The sequence below is a fragment of the Idiotropiscis lumnitzeri genome, chromosome 3 (assembly GCF_059441095.1).
Source record: "Idiotropiscis lumnitzeri isolate Australia: NSW breed Sydney's pygmy pipehorse chromosome 3, RoL_Ilum_1.0, whole genome shotgun sequence".
Taxonomy (NCBI): Eukaryota; Metazoa; Chordata; class Actinopteri; order Syngnathiformes; family Syngnathidae; genus Idiotropiscis; species Idiotropiscis lumnitzeri.
This window is the reverse complement of record NC_142393.1, coordinates 14640167-14658694: the sequence shown is the minus strand read 5'-3', so window position 1 is coordinate 14658694 and position 18528 is coordinate 14640167. Positions and strand designations below refer to the sequence as shown.

The window sequence follows — 18528 nt, the reverse complement described above, 5'->3', positions numbered from 1 at the left end:
CCTATCCAGCTGACTTTGGGTGAGAGAAAGGGGATAGTCGAATCTCCTTGCTGAGTGATGCCACCTTGAAAGGTAGAACCATGCGGATGGGTTTTTTTCATGGTTAATATGGTGTACTTATTGCAGCAGCCTCCTTTTGTTAATGTGGAATGCGACGGACCTCTTCCTGGCACTTACACTGAAGAACTTACACTCACCATCGTCTTTAGTTCCGCCCTGCGCTTCTTCATCTGCTTGTGGTGGCTTTGGTACTCCTTTTGTGGCGTCTTTATTATGGTATAATCTATCTCAGTAGAACTCACTATCCGTCCTTCCCTTTTGCTGTCTGCCATAGTGACAGTGTCTTTAGGCTTGATCTCACTGTGACCCAAGTGTAGAAATGGTGCCCAAACTGGATGTGACTTTTTCAGTACAGTAGACTCCTTATATAACAAGAACAAAGTCAAAAAGAAACTTCCTGTTCTCATAGAATGACACACCTGTTGGTTGGAACAAAATAAATATTTCTTAACTATTAAAATATTTTATTTGAAAAATGTGAAGATCTATTGAATTGCCACTATCAAAACCAGCAAAGGAAACTCCGGATAAAAACAAACAACAACAAAAATCTGGGCTCTTGATTCTACATACATCTTGATTCTCTCAAATCAATTTTCACTTTTTCACAAAAATTCCCAAAAGACCTTGAAAAGTCATATTGTTGTTTAGTATTTCTCTTAATGTGAGCAATTCATCCATTTACATGTACAACTTTACATGTAAATGTAATTTGTTTTTCCAAAGAGCAAAATGAAGGCTAATATAGTACTACTTCATGTGACTGAGCGTTCGTTCTTTCCCAGATGAATGATGAAATCTTAATTTAAACATAAAAACATGCATGCATATCTCAAGTAAAAGAAAGCAAAATATAATTTAAACATGGGAAAAGGCACAAAAAGGAAGAAATGTTGAAAGCCAGCACTTAATAAAAGTGGTCATAACATCCATCCATCCATTATCCGATCCGCTTTTCTTCACAAGGGGCACCTCTGCCTTAGATGAACAATCCTAAAGAAGAGGTACATCTGACAAGGCAATACTAATCCACTCCAGCAAAGTATTTGCGCTCCATCTGCCAGATTTGGTTCAACATTGTGTCAAGTACAATGCAAGTGGACAGTAACAATAACAAAAACATCCATTATCCAAACCACTTCTCCTCACAAGGGTTCATGCAGGAGCCTATCCCAGCTATCTTCGGGCAGTAGGCGGGTAAACCCTAGACTGGTTGCCAGCCAATCGCAGGGCACACAAAGACAAACAACCTCTCGCGCTCACAATCACACCTTGGGAAAATTTACAGCATCCAATCAACCTAATCGACCATGCATGCTTTTGGAATGTGGAAGGAAACTGGGGTACCCAGAAAAAACCCACACAGGCACGGGGAGAACACGCAAACTCCACTCAGGAAGGCTGGTGTCGGATTCGAACCCACGACCTCTATACTGTGAGGCGGACATGTAAACCAGTCTACCACCCTGCTGGCCTGGTCATAATATATAACTGTTTTTTTTTTTACTTTTAAGATCACAAGTATGCAGTTGAATGCTAAGTTTCAGATTTGCACTGTAGCACATTCTTAATTTAAAAAAGAATTGAATAAAAATGATTAATGCCATACATTGGTATTTATTATTTTTTAACTGGATTTAATTTTTCCTGAGAAATGTTTCTGTATTGTTACACCAAATAAAGTGTGGATAGGTAAGTGCTTATTGTGGTACATTAAAAAAGGCCTCATTCTTTCGAAAATTTGGATCGACTAGCTATCCTTGACCTTTTACTACTGTGTTTGCAATTCATATTCCCACATACAATTTTATCCACCAAAACAAAAATGTGCAAATTGCGGTCACAAGCGATTCTTGAGACTGACTTCTGACAACTCAATCTCAGAAAATTAATTGTTAATAATTAAAAGTGGCGCTTTTTTTTCCCGAGAAAGTTTGTCCACAGCCTGCTGAGACATCAGGTTTTTGAGCGTTACAGATGTACAGAGGACAGATGGGAAAATACAAAGATTTTGTACAAATACTACATCACGGAATGGCACAGAAACGATGACTGTGAGTCATGGTTGCTGCTGGTACTGGCTCTCTGTGGCTGTGTAGAAATCCTCCAGGACACTCTGCAGGTAATCAAAGGTTGGACGATCATCCGGTTTGTTCTTCCAACACTCAAGCATGATGTCATAGAGTTCCTTGGGACAACTCTCCTGACGCTGCATTCGGTAGCCCTTCTCCAGTGAACGGATCACCTCTGGGTTTGTCATCCCTGAAAATAAAATCACTTCTGTTAATTGATGGGATTTGGTAATTGTCGACCTTTTGAGCATTGAGACGATCTCCTCTGGGATGATTTGTGATGAAAATCTCATGATGGATTTTTTTGCTTCGTCAAAAATTGCGTGGCGTGTTGTGGTCAAACGTGAACATAATTAGGGTGGGAGGCGGTCTTCTGTAATCGCTCTGGCCAAATTTACATAATCCGCAAGTGGACATCTTGCAGTTCCTTATAAACATAGTTTGCATGCATCGATCTTGCATGGACTACAAATATGTAAACAGTGCACCTCCTCTAAACTGAAATTAAACGGAATGAGAGAGCTGGCTCCATTGGCCAGGAAACAAGCGCAAACACCCTTTTTTTGCCCTCGTCTGCGAAAATATCAAAAGAAAGAAAACTCCACCCATTGTCTAGGGCATTAAAACTGATGTCGTTACCTGGGTACGGTGTGCGTCCATATGAGATGATCTCAGTCAGCAAAATGCCAAAAGACCAGACATCTGACTTAATAGTGAAACAGCCGTAGTTAATGGCTTCCGGGGCTGTCCACTTAATGGGAAATCTCGCACCTGGAAAACCATAAAACAATATTCAAGCTTGTAATCCATACATCTTCTCATACAATTATGTTAGACCTCAGATTCAGGGTCAGCCATTTTGTAAATTTCTCTTCCTTAAAATTACAAAAATTACTGGTCCCAGCTAGTTTAAGAGCAAATTTAAATAATAAGGCATGTCAAACCTTCTCTTGCTGTGTATTCATTGTCTTCAATGATGCGGGCGAGGCCAAAGTCAGCGATTTTGCAAACTAATGCCTTATTGACCAGGATGTTGGCGGCTCTCAAGTCTCGGTGGATGTAGTTCCTCTGCTCAATGAAGGCCATGCCCTCTGCTATCTAGCAATGAAAAAGTCACAGTAAAATGTAAGAAGCAAACTCCCTGGAGTCAGTGTGGAAAAATTATCAAAAATAGAAAATCGTTTGGTTAAGTGCAAAAAATATTTTTCAGCATGGGTAGGCCACCTTTTGTTGGTTTACCACTGCACTGTATTTCATAATGTGCTTTATGAGGCTCTCTATTGATTATCAGGATTACATAAAAAATAAGAATAGTATATGATGAGAATAAAGTCATACAATAATCAGAATATGCTTTTTCCCCCCGCTATAAAAAATACTTTATTCTTGTACATTGTGATTTTTTTTTATTTCGGTGTGACCATAATGAACTCTATCCTCATTAGCACATGTCAAAGTTACACAGCAACAAGTAGGGCTGAAACAGCACTATATAATTAATTGGGATACTTGCAGCAGACTTTTATTCTAAGAGCTGAAAAAAAAAGTCTAAAATCATGAATAATTAATCATAATCTTCCATATATGGAATGGAGAACTGTCAATAATATGCAGAGTCAACATTTCAAGGGAATAAGAGATGAAAAGATAATTGATTTCAATCCTACCTAGATTATTGTGGGAAAAACCCTTTGATACGTTACTTTGGTCTCATTATGTACAGGGTTCAACTAATCCAACACGACCCAAATGCACATTGCCAACATTAACTATGCATATGTTCTAATTAGAAGGCTGAAGCTCTTATTGTGACTGAGGGCCTCTTACCTGGGCGGAGAAGTCGATGAGTTTGGGAAGTGGGATGCGACTGCCTTCATCACTCTTGAGGAAGTCTAATAAACTACCTATAAGCATGAGCACAGACAAACAGCTTCATAAAAAACGCATGGTGGTGACTGTATCACCATTCGCCACTAGATGGCAGAAATAGCTTAGTGGTGCTTATATTGTCCTATCCTATAGAATAAGAAGGCCTATCCAATAAATCCAGGCGGCTTATCCTCACACGGGTCGAGGGCTGAAGAAATCTGATACAACAATGGCAGTTCAAATAGTAAAAGCAAAAAAATTCAATTGAAATATAGTTTCAACTATACAGTATCTATCCGTTGTCGCGTCATGTCCGACACTGCTCATCCTGTCTCTGGTTGCGTAAGGGTGCTGAGGCCTAACCCAACTAAATTTGGGCAAAAGGTGGACTACACCTTGATCTGGTCGCCAGCCAGTCGCATAGCACACACGCACGGCATCACTGAGCAGGACCCAATCCCACGCTGCCCACACACATAAGTCAGGCGAGTATACCACTACACCATCAGAGACCTATCTGTAAGCTTTGGTTATCTTAAACCACAGCTTTGATCACATTTGCTTTTTCCACTCTGCCTAAGGAATGAGAACAAAAATGGAACGCACAACAAATTTTTTTTTTTGTCAGCATATTATAATTATAATTGTAAAACAGTTATTACCATTGGTATGAGTTATTTCTTTTTATATATATTGGTATGCTCCTCATAAATTCCAACAGTCTGGAATTCAGGACAAATGCCATTCTGCAAGAGTATTTAGAAGCAGCTTCACAGTTGGCATTTACAAGCTTGCATTCCAGATAATTTCATTCCAAGAGTTTTCTGCTTGTGTTTGAACAACACTTAAAGCATATTTTAGTGTGACAAGATGTCCACTTACCTTTTTCCATCAATTCAGTGATTATATAAATGGGCTCCTCCTTTGTGACCACAGCATGGAGTCGCACCAGTTTGTCGTGCTGTAAAGTCTTCATCAGGTTGGCCTCAGCCATGAAGGCTTCCACCGACATGCTCCCGGGTTTCATGGTCTTCACTGCTACCTTGGTGTGTTTGTTGTATGTAGCTGAACACAAAACATTTAACGCGAGACGTTGAAATGCTGCCTTAAAAAGCAGAGTGTGAAAGCCACTCGAATGTTTTATACCCAGCCAGACTTCTCCAAATTGGCCAGCACCAAGCCTCTTCTCCAGTTTCAGCGATGACCTTTGGATTTCCCAGGCATCTTTCTCCCAGGGCTTCTCTGGTTTAGGGCTCAGGCAGGGGTTGGTCAGGGTTTGGCAAAGGCCATCACCTTGTTCTGGAGAGAATAAGAAATAGATTTACCGGTATATGATGTGGTACAGCATATCTTCGTCGGGGGCAATGGGGTGTTCCAAGTCATACTCACTCTTGTAATGTTTGACCATGTCATGCAAGGTGCTGAATGTGATCCGGGGAGAGATGTAAAATCCTCCATTGTCCAGCATGCGGATTTTATAATGTTTAACCGTGTCACCGGACGGGCCATCGCTGTCTCTGACGGATAAGGAGAAGCTTCCTGTGGTCAAAGGGAGAGAGGAAACCACAAGACCATTAATACAAATGCAACCATGCATGTTTTTCTTTTTTGTTGTTTTTTTTGAATGCCCTGACACACCAACATAGTGGATTTGAAATAAAATACTCCAGATTTGATTCCAGATTAAATTTGCTTGTCAATAATATGGCAATATGCCATTTAGGGACCATAGCCATGTTGATGCAGAGTACCTTCATTTTCAATGACTGAAAAGGTTGTACGTTAAGTTTTGTCGGACTTTAGGTTTTAACCGTGATTTCACAGTAGTTTATTTCTCTTTTTGTACCTTGACCGTGCATTGCGCTTGGTCATAGGTTGGTTGTTTCTCTGTGATCGTGCTTTCCTTTACTGCTCGTTGTGGGATTGTCTTCAGCTAGTCTCATCAGTTCTGGTGCTTTTGAGTCAGACCCTCCCTTTCTTATGTACTGTGCATGTCGTTATCCAGTTTGTTTTATGCCTCTTTCTGGTCTCCGATCATTGTTGACTGTCATTTGCAGCCTGTTACTTGTTTGATGTCTCGTAAAACTCATATCTCGGTCTCAACATCCAGCACCTTGTTTTCCTTTTAGTTAAACATTCTAACGCTGCAACATTGCTTTGCCTGCTTCAATGCACCGGGTTACAGTGCATAAAATAAAGTGTTCAAATCAATAGCTTGCTCTTGTAATACGACAAAGAGGTACAATTGTTATACTCTACTTTTTATGACTGTCATATTTTACACTGCTTTGTTTGCACTCTGAACCTACTGGACATCTGTACTTCCTCAAATTATTTCATTGAAATTAAATTATTAATAAATAGAATATAATTACTATTTGGTTCTGTTTTTTATGTTTTCTGAAAAAAAAAAAATAACTTAGGCAATTATTTTGGGTGGGTGACAATATTCAGGGGTTTGCTATATATCAAGTAGAACAACTTAGTAAGGATAGTTTAGATTTGATGGAAGACTACGATCTGCGAAGTTTTGAATATACTGCACCATACTTGACTCACCCTTGTTAGTCTCACTGTCTCGGATCATGAACGATCCTACTTTGTTCCCAGGGGCCAGCAGCTGCCTTTCGGCATCTCTCCTGCTCACTCCCTTAAAGAACCACCTCAATAACAGGAAACAGCCATTAGAGAAGAAACCACAACTCAGTCCAAAACAAGGTTCTCTTTACCTTCCAGCTGTGTTTTGTGCTTTAATTTATATCACTGCCATGCAAAACTAATCTATTTAAATAAAAAAATCACATTTGAGCTCCCCAATCACGAAAAAAAGAATATAAAACAAGAAATGCATGTAGTTTATGAATTTAAGGGGTTTTATGATTTTGGGACCCAAAGTGCCACAAACCACTTTTTGTAAAACAATAACAAACAGGTTACACATAATGATTCCATTAACAGCATGAACGTGTTTAATGTTGTTAACCAGAATGAGGTGTAAATGTCAGTATTTATACTGAATAATCATAAAGGCATCTCTTGATTTTGCAATGCAGGCCAAATCTGTCATTGGCGGAATGTAGCTCTTTGGATGGGCAACATTTCATCCATCCAATTCATTTTTAGGGGTAGCCCGGAAAAAAAAAAAGTATTGGATCTACATCCCAAACTTCCGATATTAGTACTTATATACGTGCAGACCAATCCAGACTCCTCCTCTGCTCTTCAATCCAGCAGCATCTGAATCCACCATGCAGATGTGAAAAAATTGGGTCATATTTTCTGTTGCTGACTATTGCTCATTGTTTGAATCGTATCATTTGATCGCGTTTTGGCTAACCTTTCATGCTAAAAAATGAATACAACCATGTATAATTCATGCTGATATCGTATCGGATAATACTCTAGGTTGCAATATCTGTATCGTATCAGAAGCGAAAAAGTTATATCAGCACACAACTAATAAATACACTTATAATAACCCACACAAATGTTGTCATAAAACAAAATTACATAAAGAATTTTGAGCACTTCTGACTCCAATATTAAAGTAAAATTAAGGTTAATAAGTGCTTTATAGTAGTGTTTTGTTTTTCACATGGGGAGTGGTAAAAATACATTTGTGAAGTGACAAAGGCCCGGTGAAAACCCAATGAAGTCAGCCCAATTAATCATAGGACGTGTCCACTAATATTATAGCCCACAAATGTTGCAACATGGCAACAGAAGGCACTGTTCTCTTCTCCTTATCACAAGCAAGGTTGGCCTCCAAATCCTTCGAGTGCCAATGATTGACGTTACTTGTGTAAGTACACTTACTCCTCTGCCTCCAGCGTATCTTTAGCAACATAATTGCTGGGAATGAAGCCCTCTTGACCAGAAGAGATCGACTTTGCTCGCCACCACTCCCCTGATCTATAGACGGAGACAACCAAGCATATTTATTGAATGAAAGTCATTTCTAACAGGAAAGCAAAGACATGTCTCCGGGGGCTCTACTCACTCCTCCAAAATTTTAAGTCTGTCTCCCTTCTTGAAGCCAAGGTCTCCATCATGAATGGCATCATAATCGTACAGTGCTATAGCAATGTTGTCTCCTGTGCCAAAATGGAAGGAAAGAATTTTGTTGAATTTAAGTGCGCATGGATGAATAGCCATCCTTAGACTTGTTTCATTGCAATGTCCGCACCCACCCGCCACCCTCATGCTAAAGTATTTAGTATGAACTCCTTTTGCACTCAAGCAATAGACGGAACTTGCATCTGTTAATCATAAATGGAAAGGGAACCAATTTAAAGGGGAAGTCAACCCAAAAGTGCGTTTGTGAGTGCAAATGTTTGTTTGTCTTTGTGTGGCCTGCGATTGGCTGGTAACCAGTCCAGGGTATACCCCGCCATCTGCCAGCTGGGATAGGCTCCAGCACCCCCCGCAACCCTCTAAAAAGCGGCTCAGATAATGGATGGATGTCTTATTGACATGAAACTTATTTTATGCTACTTAGACTTCTATGACAGTTAAGAATGTTAAACTGGTTAAAAAACATCCAATAATATATGATCAATGTTAGAGGTTCATTAAGCTCTTGTTTTTAGTCCTGAGGTCTGCAATGATAGAGGAAGCTGTTGTGCGGCCGAAACGGCTCACATTCCTTTGTGTGTTGAACTTACTTGAGTGTACTCTCACCCTACATGGTGCTAAGCAACATTGTATAAGTGCTAGAGTAGCGCATGCAAATGCAAGTAACCGAGGGTGACAGTAAAGCAGAAAAATGCAAAAGAGGCTGGTACAAACCATCTGCTATGTTTGCGCAGGATGAAGTTTTGCTCTGTGGACCAAAAAAAAAAAAAGAAAGAGAACAGTCAAAATGCAGATTTCAACATTATACATGTCATGTGAAACAAACATAAGTACAAGCACATATTTGATGGACAGGAAGGACTGAATTACTTATCAACTTTGAATATCAAGGCCCTGTTGGTAGTTTTTTACTTGCATAGTATATAAATATATATACAAAAAAAAACAACAACCAGGAAGTAAAACTAGCTGTGTGTGCTATATCATGCTGGATCTACAGGTTGCCTGATTTTGGTTGTTGCTTAATAGTGAGGCTATAATCACGCATCTCCTGCCTTTTTTTACGCTCTGCTTCTGCTTTCGTCAAGTCGTCTTTCTTCATTTTGGGTGAAAGACAGGAAGCAACGGCCAGAGGAACCACATTTTCACATTTTATAGATAGCAGCAGTGCACTGCTACCCATGACACAAAGTCAAAGTCCTTCCAATATCCAAATACCCTGGACACATGACTAGCCAGTTTTAATTTGCAACACAACAGCAAATTCATACTAACTTTTTGTCAGATAAAGACGTGTTTTTTTTTTTTTAAAGGATAAAGAATAAAAGTGGGGGAATTCCAATTGGCAATTTAAGAGAGTGCGGTATCTTTCCCAATTTCTTTTCAAGACTGAAAAGAAGTGAAAATTGGAAGGGAATCGTGAAAAATGGGTGGCATGGGTCATGCGTTCGCTTTTGGAGTTTGCGTGCTCTCCTCGTGCCTATGAGGGTTTTCTCGGAGTACTCTGGTTTCCTCGAACATTCAAAAACAAAAAACACTACATTGACTATATTAGTCGGAGCGAGACACTCCAAACCAGTGGTTGCCAACCTTTTATGCCTCGTGTGCCCCTGAATGTTTTCGTCATAACATGAGTACCGCTTCACTCATGCATTTTGAGTGTTCTCCGAAAATAGGACATAACTGCTTTTTAAATTAAATCATTTTACTTTGCTTCCTTAATTTGGTTCATTCTTATGTATTGTCTTATCATAAACTCAACTTAAACATAAAAATACATTTTACACCCTTCATGGCATTCTACTTTGGCGTTTCGACTGCATTTGAACAACTTTTTTTGTATGTGTCAGACAACTACCTATGCTAGGTTTGTCGAAAACACAGTAAACTGAATAGAAAAGGTATCTAATGGCAACAGTTTCATGTCGGGAAAGGTTAGATGAGATTTCTATTGTGTGTTATGGGGAATTTCTCATTAATTAATCTGATGCACAAACAGTCCTCTGTAAAGCGTAAGTGTAGAGGTTGACGTGAGTGTGAATTGTAAAAATGTCCAATCTTTTAAATGGATCAGATGGATGGATTTTTCTTGGCGTAAGATTTAACTACATTTCTATCACCGTGATCGCTTACAGCTTTAGAATTTCCGGCTGTGGGATCTTTGACGTAGTGGGTTGTCTGTACACTTTTCTGCACCTCACTGTTCCCTTTCTGAAGATGCTGCCGGTCCTTCTTTGAGCCCACACAGCCCATGGTGACGTTCTGGTGCTTGAAAAGGAGAACAGAAAAGACTTTTAGATGCCAACAAAGGACTTTATATTCAAATTACTCATATTACTCCCATGTACTGGAGTTTCCATTGAGCTGCATCAGAGCTGAAACTATAAGTATGATGATGCCGATTGGAGAGATTTTTTTTCAAGCATCCCCGATTGTACAATACTGTCTGTATGTCTAAAATGTGACTGTGAGGCATAAAACTGGAATGTCACAAGATATGATATAGAGAGAACAATTATTACATTTATGCAGTCAGCTGCCTGACCATGCGATATCAGGAGTGCAGTTTGCTTGACATTTTCATTGATTACAGCTGTGTAAGAAAAGAGCCAGTCGGCTCACATACTGTGGACATATATATCCTTGCATATAACCACAAAACTGCTTCGGGCTTCAAGTGAATATGTATCGTTGCGAATATACCAAAGGATGAGGTGAAAGAGAATGTAAACTGTAGTGGGCGGGTGTATTAAATGATATCCTTTCAACTTCGCATCACTGGAGAAGGCCTACTGGTCTGGCACTATGAGTCATTTGTGTCACCGCGGAGGTGCGCTGTCTATCAAAATTATAAAAAAATAACCTTTGATGTGAATTTGCAGTTTTTTTACACATCTTCCGATTTTCCCCTTCATCCTTTTTAAATTTCATCTTCACGGTTTTCACATTCAGCTATATGCCTCATGATTGACTGCCGACCAGTCGCTAGAGATCAGATGGCATAGGCTCCAGTTCCCCATGACCCTGAGCATAAAAAGCGGTATTGGAAATTAATTGAGGGATAGATGGGTTTTCACATTCAATCATCCTGTGACAGAAATGCTGTGGAATTGCTATGTTCCTTTTTATGGATTTTGATTAGTTTTAATGTACTTTTTTAAATTGTTTTTTTAGCAGGCCGAGTAAAGCACCTCATTTTTCTGAAGAAAAATAACTAAATGAATAAATAAATAAATAAATGAACGAACGAATGAATAAATAAATAAATAAATAGAACAGCGAAAGAGAGAAAAAATAATCATGACAAAAAAAAGAACATTTGCAACCGCACTATACATGCTTCTCCAAAGGAAAAAAAAAAAGGAGTGGGAAGAAGAAAACGTCCTACATCTCACCCCTATCTCACATTTATATTACAAGCCACACATACAAACTTTCGCTTCCGTAATGGTTAAGTTAAACCTATACAAGTCCTACCAATATCGATGTAGAACTAATATAACACATGATGATTACTTTCTAAATAATGGTTTGCATTATTTAAAACACATTCTATTTAAAAGAATTATTACATACCAACAATAGAAATAGAAAAAATATACCAACATGGTAAGCAACATTACCAAAAATGGTAACAAAGTGTGACTGAGCAGGTAATACTAAGTCCCGCCCTTCTTACATTGTAATTATATATATTCATATATTGTGCTTCCTGTGCAAGCTAAAACTTTGACTGTTTTGAAACAATGACAAAATAAAGCATTTTTGTTGCAATGCGCGCGCTTTGTTGAGAGATCATATTAGTAAATCGAAGGAGAAAATTGGCTTGAAGGAAGCCCAACCAAGCAATAGGAACTGCGTAAACGATGCATGAGGATATTCAGGTGAAGAAAAAAAAACAGGGAAGAACCCTGTGAGAAAATACATGAACTTTAAATGAACCTACAGGGGTGAACTATACAACACTGTCATAAGGAAATCAGAAACACTTCTGGACTTTGACCTTACAGTATCTGCTCGTTAGCCATTATTTGTCATACAGACTTTTTTCCCTCCAAAATCAATTTGAAATTATCCTCCAATCATCTATTGGTATTTCTGTATGTAAAAAAATACAAAGTTAAAACTGAGAGTTACTTATTAGCTCGAACTGAATGAACATTGAATCAGCCATTTTGAAGTGGAAATGACAATACTTCAGAGTTATGGTTATGATTTATTTAGAATGAATGTGGAGTTATTCGTTCAGATATTAGTTCAAAATATAATGACTTTGTTTTCTCTGCCTTTATATTAATAACAAGGATGTCAGCTATGGGTGTAGCTATTTAGATGTTACCATTATGAATAAGTGACAGCATCTAAGATAATGCATTTTTCCTACCTGGTACCACAAAACATTAATAGTTAACAAATTTATTATCCTACCCAACAGTACCTGAGCGCATAGCTGGTTTGACAAGCCTCAAGCCAAAAGACACAAGCCATCCTGATATTAAGCATCAGCTTTTTACAATAAGGAAAGTAAAAAAACTTGGTTACAAGAATTCCCTTAGTTCTGTTGGAAATAGTTGATCAACACAAATACATAAACACATGTAATATTACGAGTCCTGATCAACTGGAAGTTCAGCCCTATTTTAGATATGACAGATATTTTTGAAATGGCAACCACGCCTGCTATTCACCAACATGATCTCCTAAGTATTTAAAAGAACTTTATACAAAAATGTAGAAAAGAATTGCACCGGAAACTCAAATTCTCAGGTAATATTTAACCTTTGCAATCAAATGACAACTGTAGTTAAATTAAGTCAAGTGATTCCTTTTAAGAATTTTGAGAATGTCAACATGAAACGTGATAGAAATAAACACACAACTCACTCTACAAGTGTCACCACAATAAAATACAGCAGTGAAGTTGGTCCAAGACGCAAGCGTTTATTAAAAACAAGGCAGAAGTTGTTCCCAAAAAGTGTGTTTCGTATTTTTTTAATCCACTGTAACATTATGCATTATGAACATGAACACTACGGCAATTCAAGCAACTTATTTTATAGAGAACTTTAAGAACAACCAGAGCTGAAACAAAGGCTATACATAAAAAATCAAACATAAAAATGCAAACGGCAATTGAACATATCACAATTCAAAAACAATAACACAACAGCTAAGTTAAAAAAAGACTAAGGACACACTAAAAAGGGGTTCAAGTCAAGTCAAAAATTTTCTTTGCAAAAATATGTCCAGTCTCCACCAGTGTAAACACAACATTCTGATTAATATCGCATTTGTGGAGCATGAATTAAGCCCCGCAATTCAACCCTTTTCATCCATCTCAGGGGCGGCCATTTTGGCACTTGCTGATATTTGAAAAGGACATCAGTTGCTATGAGCACAGGGAACGACCAAGCACGGCTCAGCTTGTGAACATCGCATGACCAAACTGAGACTAGGAGTTTTGCAGCAACTCCAGAACGTTCCAGTTTTGGTGTTTTTGCCACTAAAGGGTTGACTTGCCTTCGTGTTTTGGATCATTGTCATTTTGGCAAACCCAAGTGCGTCCCATGAGCAGCTTCTGGGGACGATGAATGCTAATGGTCCTCTAATATTTTCTGATGACATGCTGCATTCATCTTGTCATTAATTTTGACAATGTTTGTCATAGCTACACTCCAAAAAAAGGGAGATCCACCTGCATTGCTCACAGTAGGGATGGTGTACGATTTGTCACAAGCCTTGTTGTCTCCTCTCCAAACGTATAACGTGACCATAAAGTTCAATTCTGGTCTCATCACTCCAAATAGCTTTGGTCCAGAAATTTTGGGGCTTGTCTAGGTCCTAACACCAGGTTATTGATATATGGCACAATCCCACTCATGTATAAATTCATAATACATCTGCATCGTAAGAGCAGAAGGAATTCATATGTACAAGGTTTTATATTTATTCGTTATAAAAAGGCCCAGACAAAACTTTACTCTCTTCCTATTTATTGTCTTTTTCGATTTCTACTGTATGCAATCTTGGACTAACCTAGCAAAAGCCAGATTGATACAAAGTAGTTCTCTATAGCATCGATCAGGGATTGCTCCAATGTGATCTGCTCAGGAAAGGTGGGACATGCAGTGCAATACCTGGCACCGATTGGGCACGCGGACCAAACTTTTGTATGGCTTAATCCTGGCAACGGATAAATCCTGCGTCATCATCATGCGCCTTGTTTTGACCAGGTGCGTCCTGTTCAATTGTTTTCACATTTATTTATATATTTTTTTTATGTCTGATTTGTTGTTGGCGCCTGAATAAAAGCGATTGTCAACCGAGAAAAACATACACCGCCCCAATCAGTTGATTTGTGATTGTGTTGGAAAAAAATCAGCGGGCTTGGGACTAGTTGGATTTTTGGGGTTTTGTGAACTCATAAATAGCTGGATAATTCAGGTTGCAGGCAAAGTTAATTTTGGGCAGCAAACTAGAGTTTTGATGCTGGGCTTGAAGTGCACCCTCGGCTGGTTGCAATCCAATTGCGAAAGTCATTGAGCGAAAGCATAACCCCCATATAGATAAGTTTCGTCAAACTTGTTTTAGCCTCAGGCCACATCCTCGTCATGTTATTTTTTTCTTAGAGGGCCATTATGATGGTGGGATACATATAAATGTATCTCTTCTAAATATATATATATATATATATATATATATATATATATATATATATATATATAAATAAATATATATATATATATATAAATAAATATATATATATAAATAAATATATATATATATATATAAATAAATATATATATATATAAATATATATATATATATAAATATATATATATATATATAAATATATATATATATAAATATATAAATATATATATAAATAAATATATATATATAAATAAATATATATATATATATAAATAAATATATATATATAAATAAATATATATAAATAAATAAATATATATAAATAAATAAATATATATAAATAAATAAATATATATAAATAAATAAATATATATAAATAAATAAATATATATAAATAAATAAATATATATAAATAAATATATATATATATATATATATATATATATATATATATATAACTGTTTCTGTAATGGATTGTTGTACGCATTTTTTTAAACAACAAATTGAATTTTAATTCAGAAGTCATGAAAAGCATCTATAGGCTATGAAGTATACAGCTTTTGTTTGTGTTACGATCAGAAGGGATTCAGTTAAAGAAAAACGTTTGTCACATCTGCTGATGGTGAAAAGAAACTGCCAAAATTACATTTCAAAAACAATTCAGCAAGAAAAAGACACAAGTCACTTGCTTTCGATTGCCATTTGCCACAAACTGTAAAGTGATTGGTCTGCCCGTCGTTGAGTTTGACAACTGTCATAGATTGATTTAATTCAATCTGCAAAATTGATGAGTGAATGAATCATGTTTAGAGGCCACAATCTCTCACACCAACGAAGCAACCCTCTTAAGACTAATCAGAGATCATTAGTTGTCTTTTTATACTAAACTGTAGAATGAATGACCCATATGGAGTTTATATTTTCATTTGCATAATTGTCTATGTTATTGAACAACATTTTGCCTGTAATTTTATAGTTCACAATAAAGACAATTAAAAAGAATGATTTGGGGTACGATGCAATGTTGGCAATTTTAAGAATAATTTACACAACACACAGAGGACTTCTCCCATTTCAAATAAATACAAGATTAATCCTCCAAGGATTAAAGCAGGTCTGAGAGATATGCATGACTATTGCGTGACATATTTGATCATTAGGGACACATGGCAACAGTGCTAAAACACTCAAACTCTTTCGTGAAACAGAACGTCCATTTTCAATCAACTAAGAATAATTTATCTGTCCAACACTTCCACAAGATGCAAAAAAAAAAAAAAAAAAGAATCGTAATGGAATCTGTCAGATACGTGCAAAAACGTCTTGGTGATGCTAGGATAAAATCACGTGAAACTCCTAATTATTAATCCATTCAATTTGGTTATTTATACCAGACAGTAATGCTCAATGTTTACAAATTTTATTTTTAGGACATTTTGGTTTCTTTGGCTCTCGCAGTGACGTCACCATAGAAAAAAAAAAAGGACTCACCGCTGCTTTAAACGAGCACTCCTACGACGAATAGTTGAACAATTATTCAGTCAGAGTCCCTTGGCCGAAATTATTCCTCATTTGGTTCCAGAAGCTTCCATTATTTGCCAGTATGCTTGAAGATGAGGAGCACGGCAGCCCAAGTGCGACTTAGACGAGGAAGTTGGGAGTGTGCTGCTGTTAAGCTTGAGCGAGCCGACAAAAGGGGAACCAAACTCCCCGAATCTTCCACTTTTAAATCTTTTCTTTTCTTTTTTTGGCTTTACTTTCATCATATTTAAACACATCGATTTATTTCAGAATGCACTTTTTCTTGGTATTCAACATTTTCCAAATGTCGACAACTCTTAAATTACTTTGGTCTTAAATTTTCCCTTTAGTCTTTTGGCTTGACCCTTAGAGGTCGCTACAGAGAGTCATCCTTTTCCATCTAATCTTCCACTTCAATCTGACTTGCTCACTGCAGTGTATATATTGTATAAACCTTCTTTTAGGTCTTCCTTTCTTTCTTCCTCCATCCTCTTACCAATAAACTTGCTATCTCTCTGTTAAACGTGTCAAAGTCTGGTCTCTCTAAATTTGTCCCCAAACATTTAACTATGGCTGACCGAGATGACCCAATTTCTTATTCAGTTCAGCTTGGTCACTCCTAAAGAGATCATTGACATCTTTATCTTCACCACCTTTGTCACTACCGTGCATCATAACTGGCCTCGCCACTGTTTATAAATTCCATTATAGACTAGTGATAGTTTCTTCACTACAGGTGCTAAGACACGTCCAGATGCAAGAAAAATGATTGATTAGTGCTTATTTAAAATATAACTTGGACAAAAATTTGATGAGTTTGAGGTTGTGTTGCCATATGTTTTAATAAATTCTTAACTTTGCTGTCATATAGTCAAAAAGAGAGCACGACAAGACTGCCTGGTGGTCGAGTAGACACAACCCCCCCCCCCAAAAAAAAACAAGCTGGTATAAAATATTTGGCTGTGAGTAATTTGGCAAAATCTAGGCGCATTTCAGCAAGTTGACTGTTGTGGGACATGAAAGGAGAATATTTCATTTTAAGTTCACAGGATGCTCTCGCATTTAATCTTTATTAAGATATTCTTTTAAATATATTCTGATATGTTTTATTTACCTTTTATGTGCAATACTCCACCCGGGGTACACGGTATCCCTCCAGCGATATGTGAAAGAAGCAGACAATTTAATCGTCGTACTGGGCAAAATGTTACAGTGGTTTACAAAAACATCAAAATGCCTTCACTTTTAATGAATTGAGATATTGCAACATTTTTAAAAGAAATTCAAAAGCAATATAGCAAACAGTTGTTTATATTGACTTACATACTCTCTACCTAGGAGAATATATTTATAATTATTATTATTTTATGAACCATGAGTTTGAAATAAACCACTGATTTAAACTGAATATGCATTTTTTTTTTAATGATGCCTTGACAGCTTTCGCCCAGGTCAGGATGATGTGGGACGGGGGTTGCATGTGGCTGGTCCACAACAGCAGCTCACCAATGGCACACGAGAAAACCACCAGCTCTCAAGCATAATCCTTAATCAGCAGCCAGGATTAGAAATTCCCCTGAAATCTAGCGGGGGGAGGACGGTGGAGATATGGGTGAAAGGGGGATGAGGATACACATTAAATGAGTGTAAGAGTTTTAAAATTGCGGAAAGATAATAGAAGAGGAGTCAAGGGATAAAGAGTTGTGGCCCTGCAGCTGTTTACCACTGCTGATGACCTCATGTTGCCCCAACCACAATGAGCCTGTTGAGTCAGCGCTGACCTGGGGTGTGCTGACTCCGAGGACTACGGTCAAAAACATTGAAATTTACTAGTGTTGTGATTAGCATTAATATTAAGAGTGCACAACCATTGTCACCAAATATCAAATTGTTATGGAACGCGACATGTGAGATGCTAACGATCATGCAAGTTGGGACTGCTATGTCAACAACAGTTCAGTAAGTGTTTTTCATTTTCTTTATCTTTGAATGATTAGTTTTTTTCCCAAAATAAGAATGTGAAAAAAAGAATATGTTTTAATTCATATGTATGTATAATATGCATCCATCCATTATCGATATTAAGTTTTTTATTTTTTACCTTTTTTGATATTAGAATATTGGATAGATATTGACCAACATTCAAATGGATCCCCTTTCAACCTTTTACTATATTCAATAGACATTCCGTTTATAACATTGACTCAAAATAATCCATTGACAAGAGCACATTATTTGTATAACAGACTCATTAAGAAATATATTAAAGTCTTGTGTA

The 18528-nt window shown here is 37.3% G+C and overlaps 1 protein-coding gene across 2 annotated transcripts; it reads right to left on the bottom strand.

Annotated features, from left to right (window-relative positions):
- Nucleotides 1-507: 507 nt before the first annotated feature.
- Nucleotides 508-16758, bottom strand: hck (HCK proto-oncogene, Src family tyrosine kinase). 2 transcript variants are annotated; one of them, XM_088289865.1, is made up of 13 exons: nt 16221-16461; nt 10209-10343; nt 8790-8823; nt 8002-8095; nt 7818-7913; nt 6561-6664; nt 5391-5540; nt 5148-5300; nt 4884-5066; nt 3960-4036; nt 3077-3230; nt 2772-2903; nt 508-2322 (listed from the first exon to the last, which is right to left on the bottom strand). In XM_088289865.1, the coding sequence occupies exons 2-13, from the start codon at nt 10326-10328 to the stop codon at nt 2120-2122; spliced, it is 1500 nt and encodes a 499-aa protein (XP_088145991.1). In that variant the 5' UTR covers nt 10329-10343; nt 16221-16461; the 3' UTR covers nt 508-2119. The 2 variants fall into 2 exon arrangements, with proteins under 2 accessions (XP_088145991.1, XP_088145989.1); XM_088289863.1 differs by having other exon boundaries at nt 4884-5300; nt 16221-16758.
- Nucleotides 16759-18528: the final 1770 nt, after the last annotated feature.